General features: G+C 38.0%; 2 protein-coding genes across 5 annotated transcripts; one reads left to right on the top strand and one right to left on the bottom strand.

Annotated features, from left to right (window-relative positions):
* The first annotated feature begins 1231 nt into the window (after positions 1-1231).
* On the top strand, positions 1232-15459 carry LOC129718620 (uncharacterized). Of its 4 annotated transcripts, XM_055669555.1 has the most exons (4): positions 1232-2080; positions 2148-2376; positions 12354-12674; positions 13732-15459. In XM_055669555.1, exon 4 carries the CDS (start codon positions 13982-13984, stop codon positions 15311-15313), a length of 1332 nt encoding a protein of 443 aa, XP_055525530.1. In that variant the 5' UTR covers positions 1232-2080; positions 2148-2376; positions 12354-12674; positions 13732-13981; the 3' UTR covers positions 15314-15459. The 4 variants fall into 4 exon arrangements, 2 of the variants coding, with proteins under 2 accessions (XP_055525530.1, XP_055525531.1); XM_055669556.1 differs by lacking the exon at positions 12354-12674; XR_008726981.1 differs by lacking the exons at positions 12354-12674; positions 13732-15459 and adding an exon at positions 4301-5623 and having other exon boundaries at positions 1286-2080; positions 2148-4234.
* A 2704-nt stretch (positions 15460-18163) lies between these two features.
* Positions 18164-18772, bottom strand: LOC129716884 (uncharacterized protein K02A2.6-like). The gene has a single exon (XM_055666728.1). The coding sequence runs from the start codon at positions 18770-18772 to the stop codon at positions 18164-18166; it is 609 nt and encodes a 202-aa protein (XP_055522703.1).
* Between the last annotated feature and the right edge of the window lie 2120 nt (positions 18773-20892).

Genomic DNA, 20892 nt, shown 5'->3' with positions numbered 1-20892 from the left:
GCTTCGAATAATAATCACTTTAGTCGGGCGTGAATTACCTGAACATCTGGCGATACACACGGCAGCGCAGATGATGACCGCGAGATGATGATGCGATAATACAGGCGACTTATTACGTGCAATTATATCCTGCGGTTGTGAAGTAGTTGAGGTTATCACCTGGATTAAATCCAATATCACAACTCGTGGCTCCATCTCGATACCGTATTTACCTAAATTTGCCATCACTGCAAGTCTAGGAATTCATATTGAAAAATATATGATCCCTGTGTTGAAATCCCCTAGCTGTAGTGCACTAAGGCTGGGTGCTCCGGGTTTTCTCGAAATTTGGTGGACTCGCTACCAGCTCCGTTTTAACAGTTACTATTTCCTAAAAACTAACGAAACAACCGGAACGTGTCATTGCTACAACTAGCGCTAACGCTGCAAGTGCAAGTGCAAGTGATTATGGACACGCTTTCGCTTTTCTGTTTGTGTTATTGGAAGGCCTGTCACCGTCACATCGTCACCCAATGAAGTCTACATAGGTACAGCCTAGTTCAAATCCCAGGCTAAAACTAGGGCTCAAAGGGCTTTTTTTGTTAACGTTGATGTCGTAGAAAATAAAGTGAATACCATCTCAAATGGTTTGGAGAGCTACGTTACAACCGAGAAGCACATGTTATTTGCCTATTTTTTGCTTCTAATACAGGAAAATGTCTGCTTCTTCCTTACCTTTATATACCTCATTGGCATGTCACAAAGCATGGAAATATCAGAGTCTATGTTTAAGAGTCCCGCAAAGATGAAACCAAAGGAACCAAATCAGTGTCAAACGAGGGTACCAATCAAGCAATGTAAATAAACAAGGTGATAATGTTAGGATTGGATGAAAAGTGTTGTAATTGAGCGTAATAAAGAATATGTGTTTTTCCGAAGTTTTACTTACACATTTTCATCCAACATTAAACCTGTACACTGGTTCACTTAAATTTAACAAAACTTCACCGGTGTAATCGTTCAAAACTGTGTACCTTGTGAAGAATTTCAAAAAATGATATTCGCTTATGCATGGTGAAAAACAGAACTTCATAGTTCTTGGCAACAAACGGCACAAAAACTGTGTTGCCGAAACGATAGATTTTCTCTTCGCGCGACTCTATATACCATAGACTCTGAGTAATATAACTCACGTAACGGATAGGACTAAATAACTATTGGGGTAGGGATGGGAAAGCTAAAAATAATTATCGATAATTACCAGGTACGGTACAGAGGGTTCTAGGGACTCTGTAATGTATAGAGACGTGTCATCTCTAACCCAAAATTCGAATTGAGCATCAGCCTCAGCTGGCAATATAAAATTGAAAAATTGGATTTTCTTTCAACAGCTGCTCTTATTAAATTACATATATTCTCGGTTTAAGATGACACTACTCTTATATCAACTAGCTAGTGGGATCTATCTGTCAAAGAATATCTTAACCAACATAATCCGAAATGAATAAAGCTACCACGACAAGGGGAAATTGAAAACGAACAGTTTGGTGTGTAACATATCCCCGAAAACTATTTTTCCTAAACACATCATCCCGAATGTTTTATCCCCGAATGTACCGTTTTTCCGAATGTAACATTCCCTCAAATTTAATTGTTTTTCGAAATCCCCCCACCCCCGCAGAAATCACCTTGTGCAGACAATATGTAAAAGAGATAAGTTACTGCTTTCCGAAATTTCAATTTATACGCTACCTCTTTCAAAAGTGTACTCAATTTTAAAGTGAACACAGTTAATAGAAGACATTTGTCATTTTACGCTACAAAATTGATCAATATTATCAATACATAAAGAATATCGATATTCTCGATTAATATCGACAACTTTCCTCCCCTATCGTAAAAAGTAAATAAATAATCTTTGAACAGTGAAAAGTGAAAAATCCTCAGCAGTAAATCTATGCCTACATAATTGTAACAATCTAACGTTATGAATTATTAGTAATAAGTATTGCCAAAAATCAGTTTATGCTGGTTCTATCTAAAGTGGCAATTATTGAAAACTTTATAGAAAAACAAAAAACTCACAAGAAACGACAAGCAGGTAATTATTGTTGAATTTAACCAAAGAGGCATCTATGAAAGTGATGAAAATATATACTTTTTTACAGGTGTGAAGGCTGACAGGAAAAAGAGAAAAACAAAATCATCTGAAAAAAAACTGAGAATGTTAGAGCATTTGCAATCACAAAAGCAAACGATTTCAACATAAGGAAGATATTTTTTAACTGAAAAACAGCTTATTCCCCGATAGATAAAACACCGGAAGAACCTGCTCTGTTTTGAACGCCGTCGTTAGGCCTCGTTGAAAAATTTGATAAAGAAATCACAAAATTAGGTGTAAGTGTAAAACACCAAAATCAGGTGTAACCTTCAGGGCTTCTGACCTCTTTGAGCTTTGCTACCAGAAGTGATATGAATAGTAATTTTCACCGATGTGAGAATGTGTACATACGATTTTGTCAATCATCATTATATTTCAAGCTGATGTATAAAGAATCATTATTACTGAATTTCCAAAAGTTATAGGTTTTTCTGGTCAAAAGGTTTCCTACAGACGTTCTTATGACATTCTGAGTAAAACTAGTTTTGAAAGCATATTGCTGTGCACAAAACTGCGTTTTTAACTCTTGTACTATAGCTGTAAATTGGTTGTTCAAACTTATGATTGTCATCAAGACACCGTACATTTTTTTGTTACACCTCACATATTTTACAATAAAACCTGGTCGGAAATCAATGTTATCAATACGGCAATGCTTCACTGTGGTTAATCTATCGGGCAAGTCAAACAATATGCTTTTAAATTCAAGATACTCTTTTGAAATTTGTTCTTCGCTTAGAATATGAATTTTACCTAGTGTGTAATCATGTTTTAAAATATCATAATTCTGTTTTAGATTCATTCTCTTCATAAGACTACAGGTAATGTTTTTGAAATTTATACAGTTTCTGGTTATGCTTTTAGAAGCTTTGAACTTGGCTTCGAATGCCAAACAGCTTCCAAAACATATTGGCTGATTTTTCTGAAGTATCATCGGGTAGTGACTAATATGGCGAAGTTTATTTATTGGACGTAGATTAGTGAAACATCTTTTAAAACAACTGTGTAGATCAGATATACAAAACTTCAAATCCTCTAACGTATCAGAAGAAACTTTACTAGAAAATGATATGAATGTAAGTTCGAGTAAATTTTTTATTATAGCCGCGAAGTCTGCATTACGGTCAAGAATATCATTAAAAACGAATGGGAAAATTCTCAATAACAGCCATGTCTGCGAAGCTGATTGACTCAAAGCATTACCTTTTGTTTTTAATAACTTTGACGATAAATTACTGGATGGTTTATCGCGAATTTCAATTGCACCATAATCAAAATTATCGATTCTTGAATTAATTTCATCACAAGTTAATAATTTTTGTTCATTTACAGAAATGTTCAATATATGTTTGATCATCATGGGAGCTATGCCCTCTAATATATCATGCATTGGATCGAAACACCAATTGTCCGCCATATTAAAATGTACTAAAGAGTTTAATATGCACCGATTGGCAACACCACTATCGGAGGGCATTTGGATTTTTTGTTCAACAGCTGCTAAATCTCTAGCCATACTTGCAGCAGTTCTTTCTGGAAACGTTGCCCCGAAATTACCCTCCATTATATCGCCCCGTGAAATGTAGCATTGCCTGCAGAAATACGATGCTTGAGGACCTAGTAACTGAAAAAAATCATGCACAGCCAGCGTATCACCAACTACATTGCATAAAACTGCTCTCAATGTGAATGTTTGTCCATTTATGATTAGCGGTATTCCTTCATCGGATTCCAATCTTTTCAAATCTCGTAATAACGGTTTTAGAACCTTCTCATAGCCATATTTTTTCAAAAGGACGGATCGAACCATGAGAATCGTATAAATGCTACGCGGTGATGAATTCACAACCGGATGAAGGTTTTGAATTTTAATGCTAATGTTGGTGATTTTCTTTTTTCCTTTCCTGGATCCCAAAGGGTTGAGATATTCAACGTCATCAACGTGTAGTGATAGGCGCAGAGCATTCGGGTATCGTTGAAAATAAGAATGGTTTTTGAACTGCCACCCATCCTTGAAGGAACATGTGCCATCATTTCGCGGTTCTTCAGTATTGACCATCTTTCTCGCATCACCATTGTTCATTATTAATCGAAGTATGCTGATAATCGATATATAATGAGCCATGTCATTGAGTTGAACAATCTTATGCCTAATTTCAGATTTTGGTAGCGGGCTCTTCGTTTCGAACCTAGACAAACTAGTTTCTTTATTTTGCGCTTCGAAAGTAACACTTCCTCAGTAACTGGCATTGCGCATTTACTTTGCATAGCGAGCTGATCTATAGTGTCGTTAAACGATCTTATGGCCCCAAAAATTTCTGGTATTTCCAGCTCATTAAATAATTTTACCACCGATGAATCATTGAATTGAATATTGGATCTTGAAAAAAATCTTTTCACAACCGTTAACGTATATTACTGACTCAATTCCAATCCAGCAGCACAGCCGTCCATGAAATGTTGAATTTTATTCTCTGGCAAAGAGTCATCGCAACGCATGCGTGTGACACGGTCTATCTTTTCAGTGGTTAGCTCTTTTATACCAACAGATTTTTCGTAATATCGTTTTTTTATTACATTCGCATATCCCATTTCATTATCAAGATTTTTATCATCATTCTCTAAAATGGGATTGGGAATGGTTTCAGGAGGTGAATAGATAATTGGATGACGTTTTATTAGATGTTCCTGGAGATGATAAAAGCTGGCGTAGACTGCATTGCACATGCTGCATTTAAGCGGTGGCCAACACTTGCTGTGTGTTTTCAAGCCATGTACTGACTTGCAATGTTGTTTTATCTCATTTATATGGCCCTCGATGATCTGATCACATCCGTCAACGGAACATACAAATCGTTGAGAATCTGGTAATTCAATAAAGTTCTCGATATAGATAAGTTCTTAACTATGGTCAGGCCCGGATTTGAGGAGGGCCTAGTTGCAAATGCCCCGGGCCTCCCGACTGGAGGGCCCCCCTTAGACGAAGTGAAGACCTCTTATTTGGCTCGTCACCTTACAGCGGTGCGAAGGTGTAGCACAATTTTTCGTCGAATTTGCCCCGGGTCCCCTAACGCCCAAATTCGGCCCTGACTATGGTCTCTGTTTAATTAAATTTAATTTAGGTTTAATTTCAGAATAAAAATTATTGCGTCAGCTAAAAAATCCAAGTTTAATGATATTTAATTTAGGTGTAGTTTAAGAATAAAAATTATTGCGTTAGCTAAAAAATGTTCGTTGAAACTATAATTTCTAAGTATTTCAAGAGATTGTGGGATAACAATATCTGTTAAATCTAAGCGTATCACTAACCTTTTATTTTTTCAAATGTTTCGGAATCCAAAATACGTTTTAGCTGATCCATGGTTCTGGAAGAATGAAAAAAAAAAAACATATATATCCTATAAACAGTTAGTCAAGCCTAAGGCAATCGAAAATATATATTTTTCAATTAAAGTTTAATAAATACCTTTATTTTTCCGTTAATCCGTTATTTATTTTTCAACTTGCTCGGCCTTTAACACACTTAGTATACTGTACACCCGTTCTCGATCGCGTTGCAGCTTATATTAACTAACCATGTCTTGACAGCACTGGCAGTAGCAGATACAAAATTTTCATCCGAAATTAGGTAGAATAAATCCTTTCGAGCAGCAAAAACTGTTAATGAAAGAGATCGAAGGAAACTACCAATTTCATTGGTAAATACTACCTAAAACATTTCACTCAGAAAAAGGTATGCCGTATTTATCCTTCATGTAGGTAATTTCTACCAATTTCGCTAGTTAGAAATTACTCATAATCGATGTTGGCTTAGGCGAACTCAGAAACTGGTAGTCTTTGTACTCATAATTATTTAGCTTCATTTAACCGTGTATACCATCTGAACGAGTGTAATTTTCTGAGCAAAACGTGATTTTTCAAAACTTTATAGCATTATCCTTCGATATTAAAATGAAGAATAAAAATTCGTTCTAAAATGCTACAATGACAGTTGGCATATGGGCGAACTGTCATTGTAGCAATTTCGAGCAGTTTTAAATCGTGATTTAAAAAACGAAGGACAACGACAGAATTTTTTTTTAAATCACTTTTTACTTAGAAAATGCAGATCTTTTAGAGAGCATAAAAAACTGATATACACTCAAAATATTTTTCACTTCAATGTTCAGTGAAAAAGTATGTGGATATTTTCCACTTTCATTTTTCGTTGATGCTACGTGATTGTCTTTTAAGTTCATCATGAACTAATGAAATGATTTATCTTATGATGCTTATTGATTTGACATATGCATTCCAAGTAAGTTTCACGTAAGATTCATCTACCAATAAAATGAAAAGTACTTGATTATCGGATAGATCCTGTGTTTTACTCAACGTAGTTTTCAAATGGAGTTTCTATAACACTTAAGTAATGAGAAAAGGTTTTTAGAAGCGATATGAATTATTTACATGGTTGATCGGATGAAGTATAGAACTTTTATACATTTTTTTTTGACGTGGGACTACGTCTGTCTTCACTATACTAAGGTACATTCTGTGAAAACTGGATTGGTTTTTGGTTGGCGGAATGGAAGATTTTAGATGCTAATAGCGCTCAAACAACTGTTCCGATTTCAATAGTTAATATACCATTGGAAAGCTAAGATATACAAGATTTGTATAACATGATAATTTTAGTTACCATTTTCTTAATACTCCGTGAAAATTGCGGAAAAGTTTGAAGGTCGAATATCCACATACATTTTTCATACGATTGGTATATTTCCCTAACGCAGACTTCAGAAACATAGTGTGAGATGCACGCTAAACTCAATTACATTGTAATATTCTACCTGAGAGCTACACCTCTCAGTTGACAGCAGTGCTGAAAAGGCCTAATCAAAACTGGCAGAGCATTACACTCCGTTGGCGCCAAACTTCAGCTGCTACCTCAACCGCTACGGGCAGAGCATTGTCTAACGGCGGCCATTGCCTAGTGAAACTTAAAAGAGGTAAGTCACGTCCGCTTTCAGTGCGCGATTCATTGAACGGCCATGTTTCCCGTTCCGAGTGATTCCGCTTCGATCGGCGAATTTTACATTGGCGATCCTGCCAGGAGCTCTTTCAAAATTGTCGACAATTCGCACTCACAAAATTTAAATCAAGAAGTGGAATCACTCGGTTCGAGGAAAATAAATGGGTTCTGACCACCTTGCTAGCGGAAAGTGAATCGTAGGAAAATGGACGTGTCGGGACAACCGCCCAGATAGAAAATAACACCTGCGTTCGATGACGGATACGACGGCAGAGCATGACGCTTTTTTGAATATGAAGCAGGCAGCTGACGAATCTGTTGTAGGCTTTCATGCGAGACTTGTTGAGAAAGTGCGCTTGTGCGGGTTCAGCGACCAAAAAAGTTTCTTCAGGGTGCAACTGCTTAAAGGTATGAGAAGCCATGAGCTCGCAAAGACCGCTAGAACTCTCGGCTACGAAACTAATCTCATAGTCCAGGCGGCAACAAGAGACGAAGCATATCAGAAAGAAAGCAACGTAACAACGGAATTCGAAGTGCATAACCTTTCGGTAAACCGCTTGAGTAATGTAAGACAGTCAGCCAAGCGTGATAGTCAAGAAGGTCTATCCACAGGAGATCGATACAAACAACCTCGTAACAATCGCTTACCGCTCAGAAGCCGCCGTGAGCGCTGCTCTCGATGCAACAGAGCAACCCATTGGAACAGAATGCGCCCTGCAACTAACCAGAAATGTAATTCATGCGGTATGCGCGGTCATTTTGCTGCAGCTTGTAGGCAAAGACGTGTTAATATCGTTCAAGATCAAGAAATTTCAAACGACGTTAAAAACGTATCTAAAACAGATGAGTTGAATATGCTATCTATTGAGGATGTATTGGTTGACTGCCATTAGGGTCGTCGAGTGCAATCAAATTCCTAATCGACTCGGGGGTGGATGTCAATGTCATCGGCGGAACCGACTGGGAACGGTTGAAAAGAGAATGTGATTCCGGATTAGTGAAATTACAATCCATTCCGAATCCCACGAATTGGAAGTTGCAAGCGTACGCTACCACCATCCCAATGAAAATTGACCATTCCTTTAGAGCGGGTATACATGCTGCTTGGTCTACGCACTCGGTAATAGCTGACTTTCTGGTAATCGTCGACGGCAAACGTTCATTGTTGAGCAGGTCCACAGCAAGTGACTTACAACTTTTATTCGTGGCCTCTCAAGTAAGAAACTGTGAGGAGGTCCAGCAAGAACTATTCCCTAAAATGCCTGGTGTGAAAATAAAATTTAGCATTAATAAATTAATTCCGCCCGTAAGAAACCTACTACAACATCCCAACAGCCTACAGAGAAGGAGCAAAACGTCGTCTGGCTGAGATGGAGACTAAAGGTATCATCGAAAGAGTTACGACTGCACCCCAATGGATCAGCGGCATGTCTGCCGTTGCTAAAGGAAAGGATGATTTTCGTCTGGTTGTAAACATGCGAGCACCGAACAGGGCTATTAATCGCGAATACTTTCGCCTACCGACACTCGAAGAAATGAAGACCAAATTGCATGGAGCTGAGTTTTCACGAAGCTGGACCTAAAAAACGCATTATATCATCTTGAGCTGAGCAGCGAATCACGTGATATGACGAAGTTTTTTTGCGGAAAACGGAATGTTCAGGTTCACACGGCTGATGTTTGGTGTCAATTGTGCACCAGAGATCTTCCAAAGAGAAATGTCGCGCATACTAGAGAATCCGTAATAATATTGTGTATATAGATGACGTTCTACTTTTCGCAGACAGCTGCAGAGATGCTGCAAATTCTTCGGGAAAACCGCCTTACTTTAAATGCCACCAAGTGTGAATTCGACAAAACGAGGGTTACATTTTTGGGGCACGAACTGGACCAGAACGGATTTCACATCGATGAATCGAAGATAGACGCCATTCGGAAATTTTGACGTCCAACGTCAGCTTCAGAACTAAGAAGCTTTCTAGGATTGGCATCCTATGTTAGTCCCTATATAAAGAATTTCGCCAATATTACAAACCCTCTGTGGGCGGTTGCAGGAACAAAGGCATGGAGTTGGGAAGAACAGCAAGAAAAGGCATTCAACGATGTGAAAGAACACATATTTCGCTGCACTTTGTCCTTGGGTTATTTTTCAGAACAAGAGGAAACCATCCTGTACACTGATGCTTCGCCAAATGCGTTAGGAGCTGTATTGGTACAAGAAGGGTTAAACAAAATTCTTTGTATTATAAGTTTTGCATCTAAAGCCTTGACACCTACAGAGCAGAAATATGCTCAGAACCTTTGAGGCTTTGAGCGGCGTTTGAGCACTTCTCGTGTTTTTTACTAGGAAGGCATTTCACTTTGCGCACCGATGCTAAGGGTATCACATTCATCCTCGACCGTTCACGTGAAAACACGAAAAGAGCCTTCATGCAAAAGTTCAAGCTTTAATCATCCAATGTGTCCTTTCAATTCGCACAGAATTTGCTCTGACTTCGCACAACCAATGCGTGATACGCATAACGCAAAAGTTGCACAAGGAATACATTAACAGAGATCAATATCAGAATATGTATCATATACACAAAAATCGTAATGTCTCGGTAAACTTCGTAAAAAGTACACGCTTGGCGAACTACAAAACCGACAAGTTCCAGTTCATCAACAACTCCAATACCCGATACAGCCTATCAACCAGTCGAAACAGTCTCAACACGCCCGTCCAGAGAGAAAAAGGCACCGTCGTACTTAATAGACTTTGCAAGATAAAAAACAAGGAAAATAGTTATGCGAGATACTTAAACCCTGAAAAAAATTAAAATAAACATTATAAAATAACAAAATTCTCAAACCTTTGCAACAAGTACACTTTCATATCCTTAACTTCTTTTCTGAGAAAACACCAACATGATACGTCGGTTATTACTAATTTTGGACTTGCGTAAGCACACACCATTCGGCCATGGCAGAGTCCCGTAACCCTCCATTCGAAGTAATATTCGACGGTACGGAACATACCTGGAATCACCAGGGGCCTGAAGAGAAGTGATTTTACCGTAACACAATATGGCGTCGTTTGTTTACATTAATTAAGGGAGATTGACCCTCTATTGTGATGTTGGGAATTCTAGAATATTATTTAATTAAATTAACTTTAAACTAAGATTTGGATACGGTAATAAAAAAATTATTACCGGTATTCGAACCGGTGATGTCTTCGTTATCGAGCATATCCAATTCGGTAATGCCTGCAACCATCAAACTCGGAACTGCACTCGGCAATCACTTACGCTTGCCGTTCACTGAATAAAAATCTTGTTCGCAGAAGTGGCGAGAACAAATCCTTGGGCTTGTTTTGCTCCCAGCAGCAGACGGATTTGACAGTCCGGAAATGGAGAGAACTCGACACCAACGACGATTTCTTTTGTGATCAGTTGGAAATCTTAAATATCAATCTATCAGTAAGGCTTACATGTGATTCAAGCTGTACTATTCACTTGTGTGTTGAAACTCCACATTTACTCCATGCAAAATGTATGTTACTATCACAGGACGGAATAATGCACTTCATCTTTTACAACATCACACGATAACCGTTACAATAACGGTATATTTATTAAAAAATCGCAACAAAATTAGCGAAAGAACCCGAAACTTAAATAAACAAACTCGGATATATGAAAATGTAACCACGGTTACCAATCTCCCCTACTCGTGATTGCGCGTGAAAAGAAACGTCAAGGAACCATTGGTTGGTTCAGCATGGCGGCGGATCTTGTTACGCTCGCTTTATATGTAATCTGACAGCCACTTCTAGCCCCTGGAAATCACTAATCGCAACCTTTTCAACTGTACTGCCTTACTGATAGATTGATATTTAAGATTTCCAACTGATCACAAAAGAAATCGTCGTTGGTGTCGAATTCTCTCCATTTCCGGACTGTCAAATCTGTCTGCTGCTGGGAGCAAAACAAGCCCAAGGATTTGTTCTCGCCACTTCTGCGAACAAGATTTTTATTCAGTGAACGGCAAGCGTAAGTGACTGCCGAGTGCAGTTCCGAGTTTGATGGTTGCAGGCATTACCGAATTGGATATGCTCGATATCGAAGACATCACCGGTTCGAATACCGGTAATAATTTTTTTATTACCGTATCTAAATCTTAGTTTAAAATTAATTTAATTGAATAATATTCTAGAATTTCCAACATCACAATAGAGGGTCAATCTCCCTTAATTAATGTAAACAAACGACGCCATATTGTGTTACGGTAAAATCACTTCTCTTCAGGCCCCTGGGTTTCCCTTACAAATTTGATAAGCAGTGCGCCAAGCGGAGACAAAATCAATCGAATTCAGATAAACTTTAAATTGGTAGGGGCCCCAACTAGAACAAAAAACAATTTTGGTTCTGGCTTTGTATTATTAGGTTTCATTTTTTCGAAATAACGAAGCATTACTCTGATATATACATACTCGCACCTTCCCAGCAACAGATAATTCACATGTAGTGCGAAAATGTCTGATGGACTACATTTTGTTCATATGTACAGGAAAAGATAAGATTTTTTATTTCTATCATAAATCTGGTTCCTAAAAAAGAATGATTCATAGCTGATTTTTGTTGTCAATACCGCCGATTGCACAAAGTGTGGTAATATTTTTTAACTATAAGGCATACATTCCAGAGTAAACAAGCCTATCACAAGGCAATACAGTAAACACACAGGCTTTTTAGGAAGAAAACAGGAAATCTGCTTAGGAACTGAATCATATATAACCTGTTATCATCTCATCTACGCGATAATAACTGATGCCATAAAACACCTAACATCTTGGACAATAGCACCCTCGTTTAATTTAGGTTCGTAACTGGCTCGGCTATATTATAACAGTGGAAAAACTATTCGGTTCTTTAGAAGTATAACTCTCATAATGCACTTAACTTTCTAATCATACTAGAATATGTTAAATTTCACCATACTTTGATTTCAGCATGTTACGATATCTCAGAACTGACCATGACGATTAATGTGGATGCGAATAATTGTACCACTTTCAAAACAAATGTAACATTCTTTTGGCACAAATATTTTTTTATAATTGCAAAATCGAAAATATATTTAATTTTTATTTAAATGGAATAAATTTTATTTATGCGTATGCTTTTTTTATTCTCGCTTATTTTTCCGTCGGTCTAGTTCCGCCACTGTTGTTGTGGCAATCACCGACGCCCGAGGAGACGACTTTACTCAGGACCCTAATCTACGACCCGTTGTTTAACGGACCGGCACCAACGGCTTTACTTCCTCATGCGATGGAAGGCGTGAATCCTGGAAATTTTTCGCCTCAGAAAATCTCCCGGTGTCGGCTAGGGTTAAATCTAGACCAGTTGGGTTGGTTGTGAGTGGATCACGCCACCTCACAACCATCGACACTTATGTCAGCGTTGGGATTTGAACCCAGGCCACCAACGTGGTTTGCGGAGACGTTACCAACTACGCTAGGCCCACTGCTAATGCGTAAGTTGACAAATGTTCTTAATTCTACATACTTTACCCTACGCGGCACAAATCATATTCCGTTATTGATTCAAAATTTTATACTACTATTTATTATACATTTGTCATTTTGACTGTTTGGCAGATTTGTGAGCTGTGGAACGTTTTTGTCCTCTGATCTCTATAGTTTAAGTAAATAACGATCAACTTGCATGCCACGGTGGGCATGAACTGGCACCGTAGCTTCAAGTTTATCGTTAATAGGCACACGGCGCAGACACCTTTCCCAAATGAGTCGTGATTAAAACAAAACAAAACTAATAGCACAAAATGGCATATTTTGCCCACAGAAACATCAATGAAAAGTTTCAACCAAATCAACAATGGTCGATTAAATGAGTTGCCCGTTTTTTGTCTCATTTTTTTCTCAACAAAAACCAATTGAAAAATCTTAATTTAATCAGTTGCTTAAGTGTAACTTTTGCTAAAGTAGAGTTGTTTTGTTTTCCTTTTGTGAAACAGATTTTAAGAAAAGTTAAATTATATTTTATTGGTTAGCTTCTTATTTGTGACAAAATGTCATTTATTTTTAAATTTTTAAGAAACAGTTTGTTAATTTACCCTAAAAATTCACGCAGTTTGACGTTTTGGAAAAAGTAAAAATGCTAATCAAACACAAAAACTTTAATTGTTTTTGTGTTTGATTAGCAACACAAAAACTTTAATTTTTAATTGTCACAATATGGACATATTGTTTAAATTATTCACATAGAAACACAAAGCAGTGTCATGCTTCATGATTTTTACAGGTGGTTTGTTTACGATCCTTCAATACACTGTCCGGTTGAATTGAGCTTATGCGATATATTGTTTATTGCTGCAATGGCCTTATCAATCTTGGCGGTTTTATTAAAGACAGGCCAAGATCGGAAATGACTTCAGTTAGATTTGAACATTCACTTTGGTCACAAATCATTACTTCGGCAATGCGTACTTATAACTTGTACTTGTTTAATATGGATTCTGTATTTTTAATCAGTGTGTGTTGTGTTCTTTTATTTTCTATTGGTAACTGTAGTGATGGTTGGGAGACATTGGTTCCCGAAGATCCGATCGAATCAGAATCGTTTCAGTGTGTGGCACAAGGACGATTTCCAAATCCAGCTTCAATAGATTGCAGAACATACTACTTTTGTAACGCAAATGCTCATAATGAACTGGTAGCTACATTACTGTTTTGTCCTGGATGGAGTTTGTTTTCAACAGATGTGAATAAATGCGTGTTGAACACATCATACGCTTGTTCAATACAGACACCGTATACCGAAATGGCTACTCCAAAATCATGGTTTACGGAAACAAACACAACTGATGAATTCATATGCCCAGATACAGGACGTTATGAAAATCCTTCATCCACAAACTATCAGTATTACTATTTGTGTGCAGTCGATGCATCAGGAAATCTTTATGCAGTGCTTACTAAATGTCCATCATCAACAGTATTTTCACCGAAAGTGAAAAAATGTGTGTTAATAGAACAATATCAAATTACTACTCCGGCACCAGAAACACGTACAGCGGATAGAGAATATTCCATCGAGGAGCCGTTCCAATGCTCAAAAGCTGGTAGATACCCGCACAGACAATCAATTGATTGTAAATCTTATATAATTTGTACGCTCGATGAGTCTTCTGGAGTTTTCGTAAGCACATTGGCTGAATGTCCCAGCAATACAATATTTTCTTGGAAAGAAAAAAGATGCGTACTGAATCACCAGTACAGCTGTTTCAACCAATATCTTCAGAATGATGATTTAATAGCTTCCTCAACTGAATCTCTTTCAACAACTTCGTTTGAAAGTTTTGAGCAACCACTCGTAAATTATGAATGTCTTACCACAGGACGTTTTCCAAACTTGAATTCGTCAGATTGCTCAACATATTTCATTTGCACAATGGGACTAGATGGAATTATATTAGCGATGTTGGCTAGCTGTCCAACCAATACTATTTTCTCGTGGGATTCCAATAAATGTGTTGTAAGTTCGTCCTACGTATGTCCAAATTTTTCTACTTTGTCTCCCACAACTTCTGATGTTCCGGAATTGTCAAGTTTGACCGGAGGGAGCTTCACTACAACACCTTTGACATCTAGTACTTCTACAGTCCACGAAGAAGACGACAAAACAACTGAGTTAGCGCTAGAACCGGAAACATCAACAATTGCGCCATCTTCTCCTACTGCCACACCTGCGTCCGAGAACTTTGAATGCACTTCTACAGGACGTTTTCCTGATACGGAACAAGCTGATTGTATAAGATACAAATATTGCCTAAAAAGCTCACAGGGGGCTTATTTAGAATTTATTTTTACTTGCCCAACGGCAACATTTTTTAACCCGGTGGAATCTCGTTGCTCTGCTAGTTACACATGCCCCTTGACACCGGTATCAACTATAGTGATATCATCAACCCCGCACCCATTTAAATGTACCGAGGATGGTCGTTTTCCGGATCCGGAATCTATAACATGCAATACATATATATACTGTTTGCAAACTGCAAATGGTGAGTTTCTGAAACATACGTTTAATTGCCCAGCAGGATCATTTTTCAGTCCTTATGAAGGACGGTGTTCAGTTGCATATGTTTGCTAACTTACTTTTGATACTATCTTAACGTTCCGTTCCAAAACATAAATGAAAAGACATGAACATGTATCGAATCTTATACTGAATCTTTTGTTTTATATGACCTTCTAATGTAAACAATTATTGGTGGATAAATAAATCATTATTTGCAAATCGTCTAATTCATGTTCACTTTCATCACAAAAGAAACACCTGAAGATCTCTAAGAGCTACTTGAAGCCTGATAGTATACGAAAGCATGAAATACGACTGCCATGCCATATACCATAATTGCCATGCCATATACCCGCCTGTTGCGGACTATTCAGTACCGTGGAATGGGGTGAAATTGATCGCCTGAAAATTCGTGATAAAAAATACTAATCAAAAGAAACTGATCTTACAACACAGCTTTTGAAAAATTTACATATCTGTCAAAGTGATTTTGGATCAGGAACTCGGCTGGAACGCAGATATTGAATATGTCATCCGTAAAGCTACAAGCGCACTTTGAACGTCTAGTAAAGCCATAGACAAAAACTGGCCATGTTTTGTGACTTAACGACCCGAGCACTACTTCTCGGAACGCTAATATGTACAACTTAAAAGCTTTCGGACAATCGATCCAATTAAAACGCGTGCTTACATATTAAAACACTTTATCTAACTAGGTATATACATATGACATAAGACAACTTCCTCTCAATCCATAAGCGCTGTTCAGCATCACTCGGTGACAGGTATGCTGCCGCCTATCCGCCCAGCGGCGTGCGGATGCAATGGGGGCATTCCGCTATTCCAGTTGTCCCCAACATTCCCCCCCTTTAATAAAGGTGATAGGGGTCAAACCACTGCGGCGGCCTTCTGGTTCTAGAAGAGCGGCGTGGACCTTCTCGTATTCTGGCTGGCTCACTATCTGCTGATTCAAAGTCTGACGAAGATGACGATGACGAATAGATTGATGGAGTTCCAGTCAGAGATGCGTTTCTGTTGGCAGACGGGGATGTAGCATTGGATGAAAGGTTCATCGGTGTAGTAGTTACGCCACTACTAGACTGCGTGGAACGCATGGATTGTTTAGAAAGGCTCCACGAATCCAACAAAACATCTAATGGAAGCGGCTGTTGTGGAGCACCACTTTCTAATTGTGACTCATTTCTGCTTCGAAGTTGGTTGATGTGGGATCAATCTGCGTTCTTCAACCCAAACAGTGTATAAAACATTACCAATACGGTCGCAGATGATACCTGGAGTCCAATACCATTTACAGTCATGGAGAAAATAATAAATACACTTGCAGTGTTGGATAATTTTTCGTATTTGCGCACTGATTTTAATTGTTGTATGATGTTATGTTACGTCATTATGATCCACAGACTCTCTTTTTAAAGAGGCACGGAGAAATGACCGGAGAAATTTCTTTGTCGGTGATTCTGAATAATTTTTGCGTGAGTTAGTTTTTGTTTTGCAAAGCCATATTCAATCTTCCGGGTATGTTTTCACGAGTAGAAGCTGAACTAGCATTTCACGGTGCCTGTCCGACGTTCCATAAGTCTGTTTTATTCTTTGGATGATGCTTTGCAACCTAGACTTTCCCAATCTTCCATAGAATTTCTAAAGGATTAAAATTAGGAGTCTGCGCTGGTCAAACTAATAATTTTATATTTTCGTTTGAAAATCATCTTCGTGTTATCAATACTGTATGTTTGGGATCTTTATACTGCATAGAGATCCAGCAAAGTGGCATGTTTTCTTCGGCATATGGAAGCAAAATCGACCACCTAGGTACACAGGAAACTTTATTCTATTTCAAAAGCGACACATTTTGGTAAGAACTGAATTTTCTAAATAGTTTTTAGACTAGGATGCAACTAAATGGCACATCGTGTTTTGGTCGGATGAGTCGAAATTCAACCTTTTTGGTTCAAACGGTCAGCAGCTGGTGAGAAGACCGGTGAATACTGCCTTCAACGCACAATCAACCACGAAAGTAGTAAAATTTGGAAGTGACCACAAAACGGTGTAATACTCTTTTCTGATGCTGGTATGGAACCCATTGATTTTATAACATAGACTATGAATACTAACGACTGTGTAGATATTTTACGTAGCGCAATGCTTCCGTATTCCAAAGAAAACATGCTTCTTCGTTGGAGAGTAACGGTCCTAAACATACAGCATTGAAAACACGAAAATGATTATTGAACGAAAACATAGAATTATTAGTTTGACCAGCGCAGACCTTTAATTTAAATCCTTTAGAAATTCTATTAAAGATTTGGAAAGTCTAGGTTGCAAAGCATCATCCAAAGAATAAAACAGACTTATGGAACGTCGGACAGGCAGCGTGAAATGCTAGTTCAGCTTCTACTCGTAAAAACCTGGTGGTAAACATACCCGGAAGATTGAATATGGCTTTACAAAACAAAGGAAAAGCCACAAAATTTTGAAAGTGAGTTTTGTAACGTTAAAGGTAACTTTGCTAACGATATGTAGAGAAATAAAGCTAATTTGGATTGTTTTGTATCTATATTCCAATAGTGTATTTATTTTTGTCGCCACTTTAAAAACACTAACTCACGCAAAAATTATTTAGAATCACCGACAAAGAAATTTCTCCGGTCATTTCTCCGTGCCACTTTTAAAACGAGTGTCTGCGGATCATAATGACGTAACATAACATCATACAACAATTAAAATCAGTGCGCAAATACGAAAAATTATCCAACACTGCAAGTGTATTTATTATTTTCTCCATGACTGTATTTTTACTGTATATTTTTGCGTACACTAAATCATGCGGAACAAAGTGTCTTTTCTGTTTATTGCTGTATTCCAATGACGAAACCAACTGTGGTGGGGGTGGTCGCAACAAATCTAAATTAGTTCGAATATTGCAACCTCGGCTGGTGACATATCGCTTTGAACCTGCCGATTCGGTGTGGTACGATACGTTAAGAGAAATATCTCCAAAGCTTCATCGATGTTACTCCAGCTCTTCCCTTCGCTTATTTTTCGTACTGCACGCTTGAAGGTGTCCACGAAACGCTCCACCTGGCCGTTTGATTGTGGGTGGAACGGTGCTGTGGATATATGCTGGATACCATTGCCAACGCAAAAATTCTGGAACTCGACACTCGTGAACTGTGTCCCGTTGTCACTAACGAGCGTCTCCGGCATACCAAAACGAGCGAAGATATTCCGCAGGATTGCAATCGTTGCTGCTGACGTAATACGGCGAGTACGAATCACTTCTGGCCACTTGGAAAATGCGTCCACAGCTAGCAAGAAATAATCAGCTTCAATTGGGCCTGCAAAGTCCACGTGTATACGCTTCCACGGCCCAACTGGCTTGGGCCACGGAATCGGTGCTGAATGCATAGGAGATTTCGCCACCGTCGCGCAATGCTTACAATCTTTTACGTATGAGGTAATATCATCGTCCAGCGACGGCCAATAAACGTAATTTTTGGCTATCGCTTGCATCCTCTGGATACCAGGGTGCCCCTGGTGAAGCAGCTTTAAACAACGTCGCCGATGCTGGACTGGGATTACCAAACGCTCTTCAAATAGAATGCAACCACCTACAGTGCTCAGCGAATCACGTCGCGAGCTGAACCGCCTGACATCCGAATCGTTGAGTTTAGAACTTTGCGGCCAACCTTCTCGAAGATAACGATAAGCTGCGAATCAGCTTGGGTGTCTCTTTCCACTATCCCAAAACTGAGCGGAAAAACATTGGTAATTCCATGTGCCACTGACCTTACATCTTCTTCAAGGGTGATGCTTGCGATAACGTCCCGATCAGAAAGAAAAAACAAAAATGTAACAGAAGTTGTTAGTTTGTTACGGGAAAAACCTTACAGGCTGTGTTTTCAATTTGGTCCCGTTAGGTGTTAAAATAACAGAAATTATAACAGAAATGATTCTACTAGTATCAAACACATATCAAAATTTGTTACTAATATATCAGCTTTCTAACAAAATAAGATAGTATATAAAACAATATAATAACAAACATTGTTAGAAACAACCGGTTTTGATAAAAACGGAAAATTAGTTGGGCTTGTTTCAGAACTACTTCATTTCACGTTTTGTTGTTATAACTCACTCAGATTCAATTTTGTTATCAAAATTATATGGAATAATACAAAATTATATCAAAATATGTGATTTGTATCTCACGTTGATAGAATTTTGTAATTTTTCAGTTATGCTTTTCTGATCGGGGTAATCCTCTTCAGGCTTTGTATGGCTGCCGATAAGTTGTGACAATACGTCTGCGTGACCAAATTTGTCGGTTGGTACATGTTCGATTGAAAAATCGTACAACAAAAATTGGAGTGCTCAACGCTGTAACCTGTTTGCTGTATATACCGGTATGCCCTTTCGTGAACCAAATATTCGGACTAAAGGCGCGTGATCAGTTTCTAGTCGGAACCTACGACCAAAAAACATCTTATGAAATTTGGTTACGGCGAAAATGATAGCTAATCCTTCTTTGTCAGGCTGACTGTAGCCCTGTTCCGCTTTCGTTAAAGCACGAGCTGCATGTTGCACAACCTTTATCGAGTCATCTGGGAATCTATGGGAGATAGTAGCGCCTACTCCAACTGATGAAGCGTCTGCTGAGACGATAATCTCGCGTTTTGAATCATAATTTGTGAGTAATAAGTCTGAACCAAGAATTACCTTGAATTGGTCGAATGCTTGCTGACATTCAGCGGTCCACCGAAACTTAGCGCCTTCTTTGAGTAATTCATCCAACGGAAAGCGTAAGGTACGCATGTTTGGTACGAACTTACCGTAGTAGTTGATCGCTTCCAAAAACGACCGTACTCCACTGATATCCGTCGGCACCGACAACTCTTTTATGAGCAGAATCATTTCAAATCGCCTGGAAATACGCGAAAATTTAATCGTCCATTTTTGATTTGAATGAAACTTTGCACACGTATTTGGCTTAGCAAACTGAGCATTTTTCACAGGTGTAGAGATTTTTTACACCCATGAGTTACATTCTAAAAGGGCGTATGCCTTTTGGCATAGGTTTTATTCGAAGCATTGTAGCCCAGAAACCGTTGGTTGTATAGAAAAACTGTCTGAGAAAGAGTTGTAGGGAATTGAAAATGCACCATAAAAAAAATATACACTGTACAAAAAAAAATATTTTTGACCAAAAAAAAATAAAAATAAACATTAAATTTCAATTTAAAAAAAAAGAGTTGATTTTTTTTTTATTTTTTTTTAAAGAAGCTTGACGTTAATACGCAACTTTAAAAAAAAAAGTCCAGGATGGAGAAATGAAAAATATTTTTTTTTATGGTAGATTAATTTTTTTATAAAAATTCTAATTCAAATATTTTTCAAAATATTTGTATTCTGATGATTTTAAAAGATGCAGAGAGTCATTTTGAATCAAAAAGCTCTTGGTAGTAAACATTCTAAAGGCATTGGTTTTCGAGTTATTTTTAATTTAAGCACGAAAAATTATAATTATTTAGGAAAATACACGTTTTTTCTTAATTTGTCCATGGTTCTCCAGCAAAAACCATACGTTCATTGGAATGCTTGTTTAAAAATACACAGTTCACTCTTTGACAACA

The sequence above is a fragment of the Wyeomyia smithii genome, chromosome 1, assembly GCF_029784165.1.
Source record: "Wyeomyia smithii strain HCP4-BCI-WySm-NY-G18 chromosome 1, ASM2978416v1, whole genome shotgun sequence".
NCBI classification, from domain to species: Eukaryota; Metazoa; Arthropoda; class Insecta; order Diptera; family Culicidae; genus Wyeomyia; species Wyeomyia smithii.
The sequence above is the reverse complement of the archived record's forward strand: the minus strand, read 5'-3'. Positions and strand labels throughout refer to the sequence as shown.

Bases quoted from the DNA above. Each gene is read 5' to 3' on its own strand.
- LOC129718620 (XM_055669556.1), top strand. From the start codon at position 13,982: ATGGCTACTCCAAAATCATGGTTTACGGAAACAAACACAACTGATGAA.
- LOC129716884 (XM_055666728.1), bottom strand. From the start codon at position 18,772: ATGCAAGCGATAGCCAAAAATTACGTTTATTGGCCGTCGCTGGACGAT.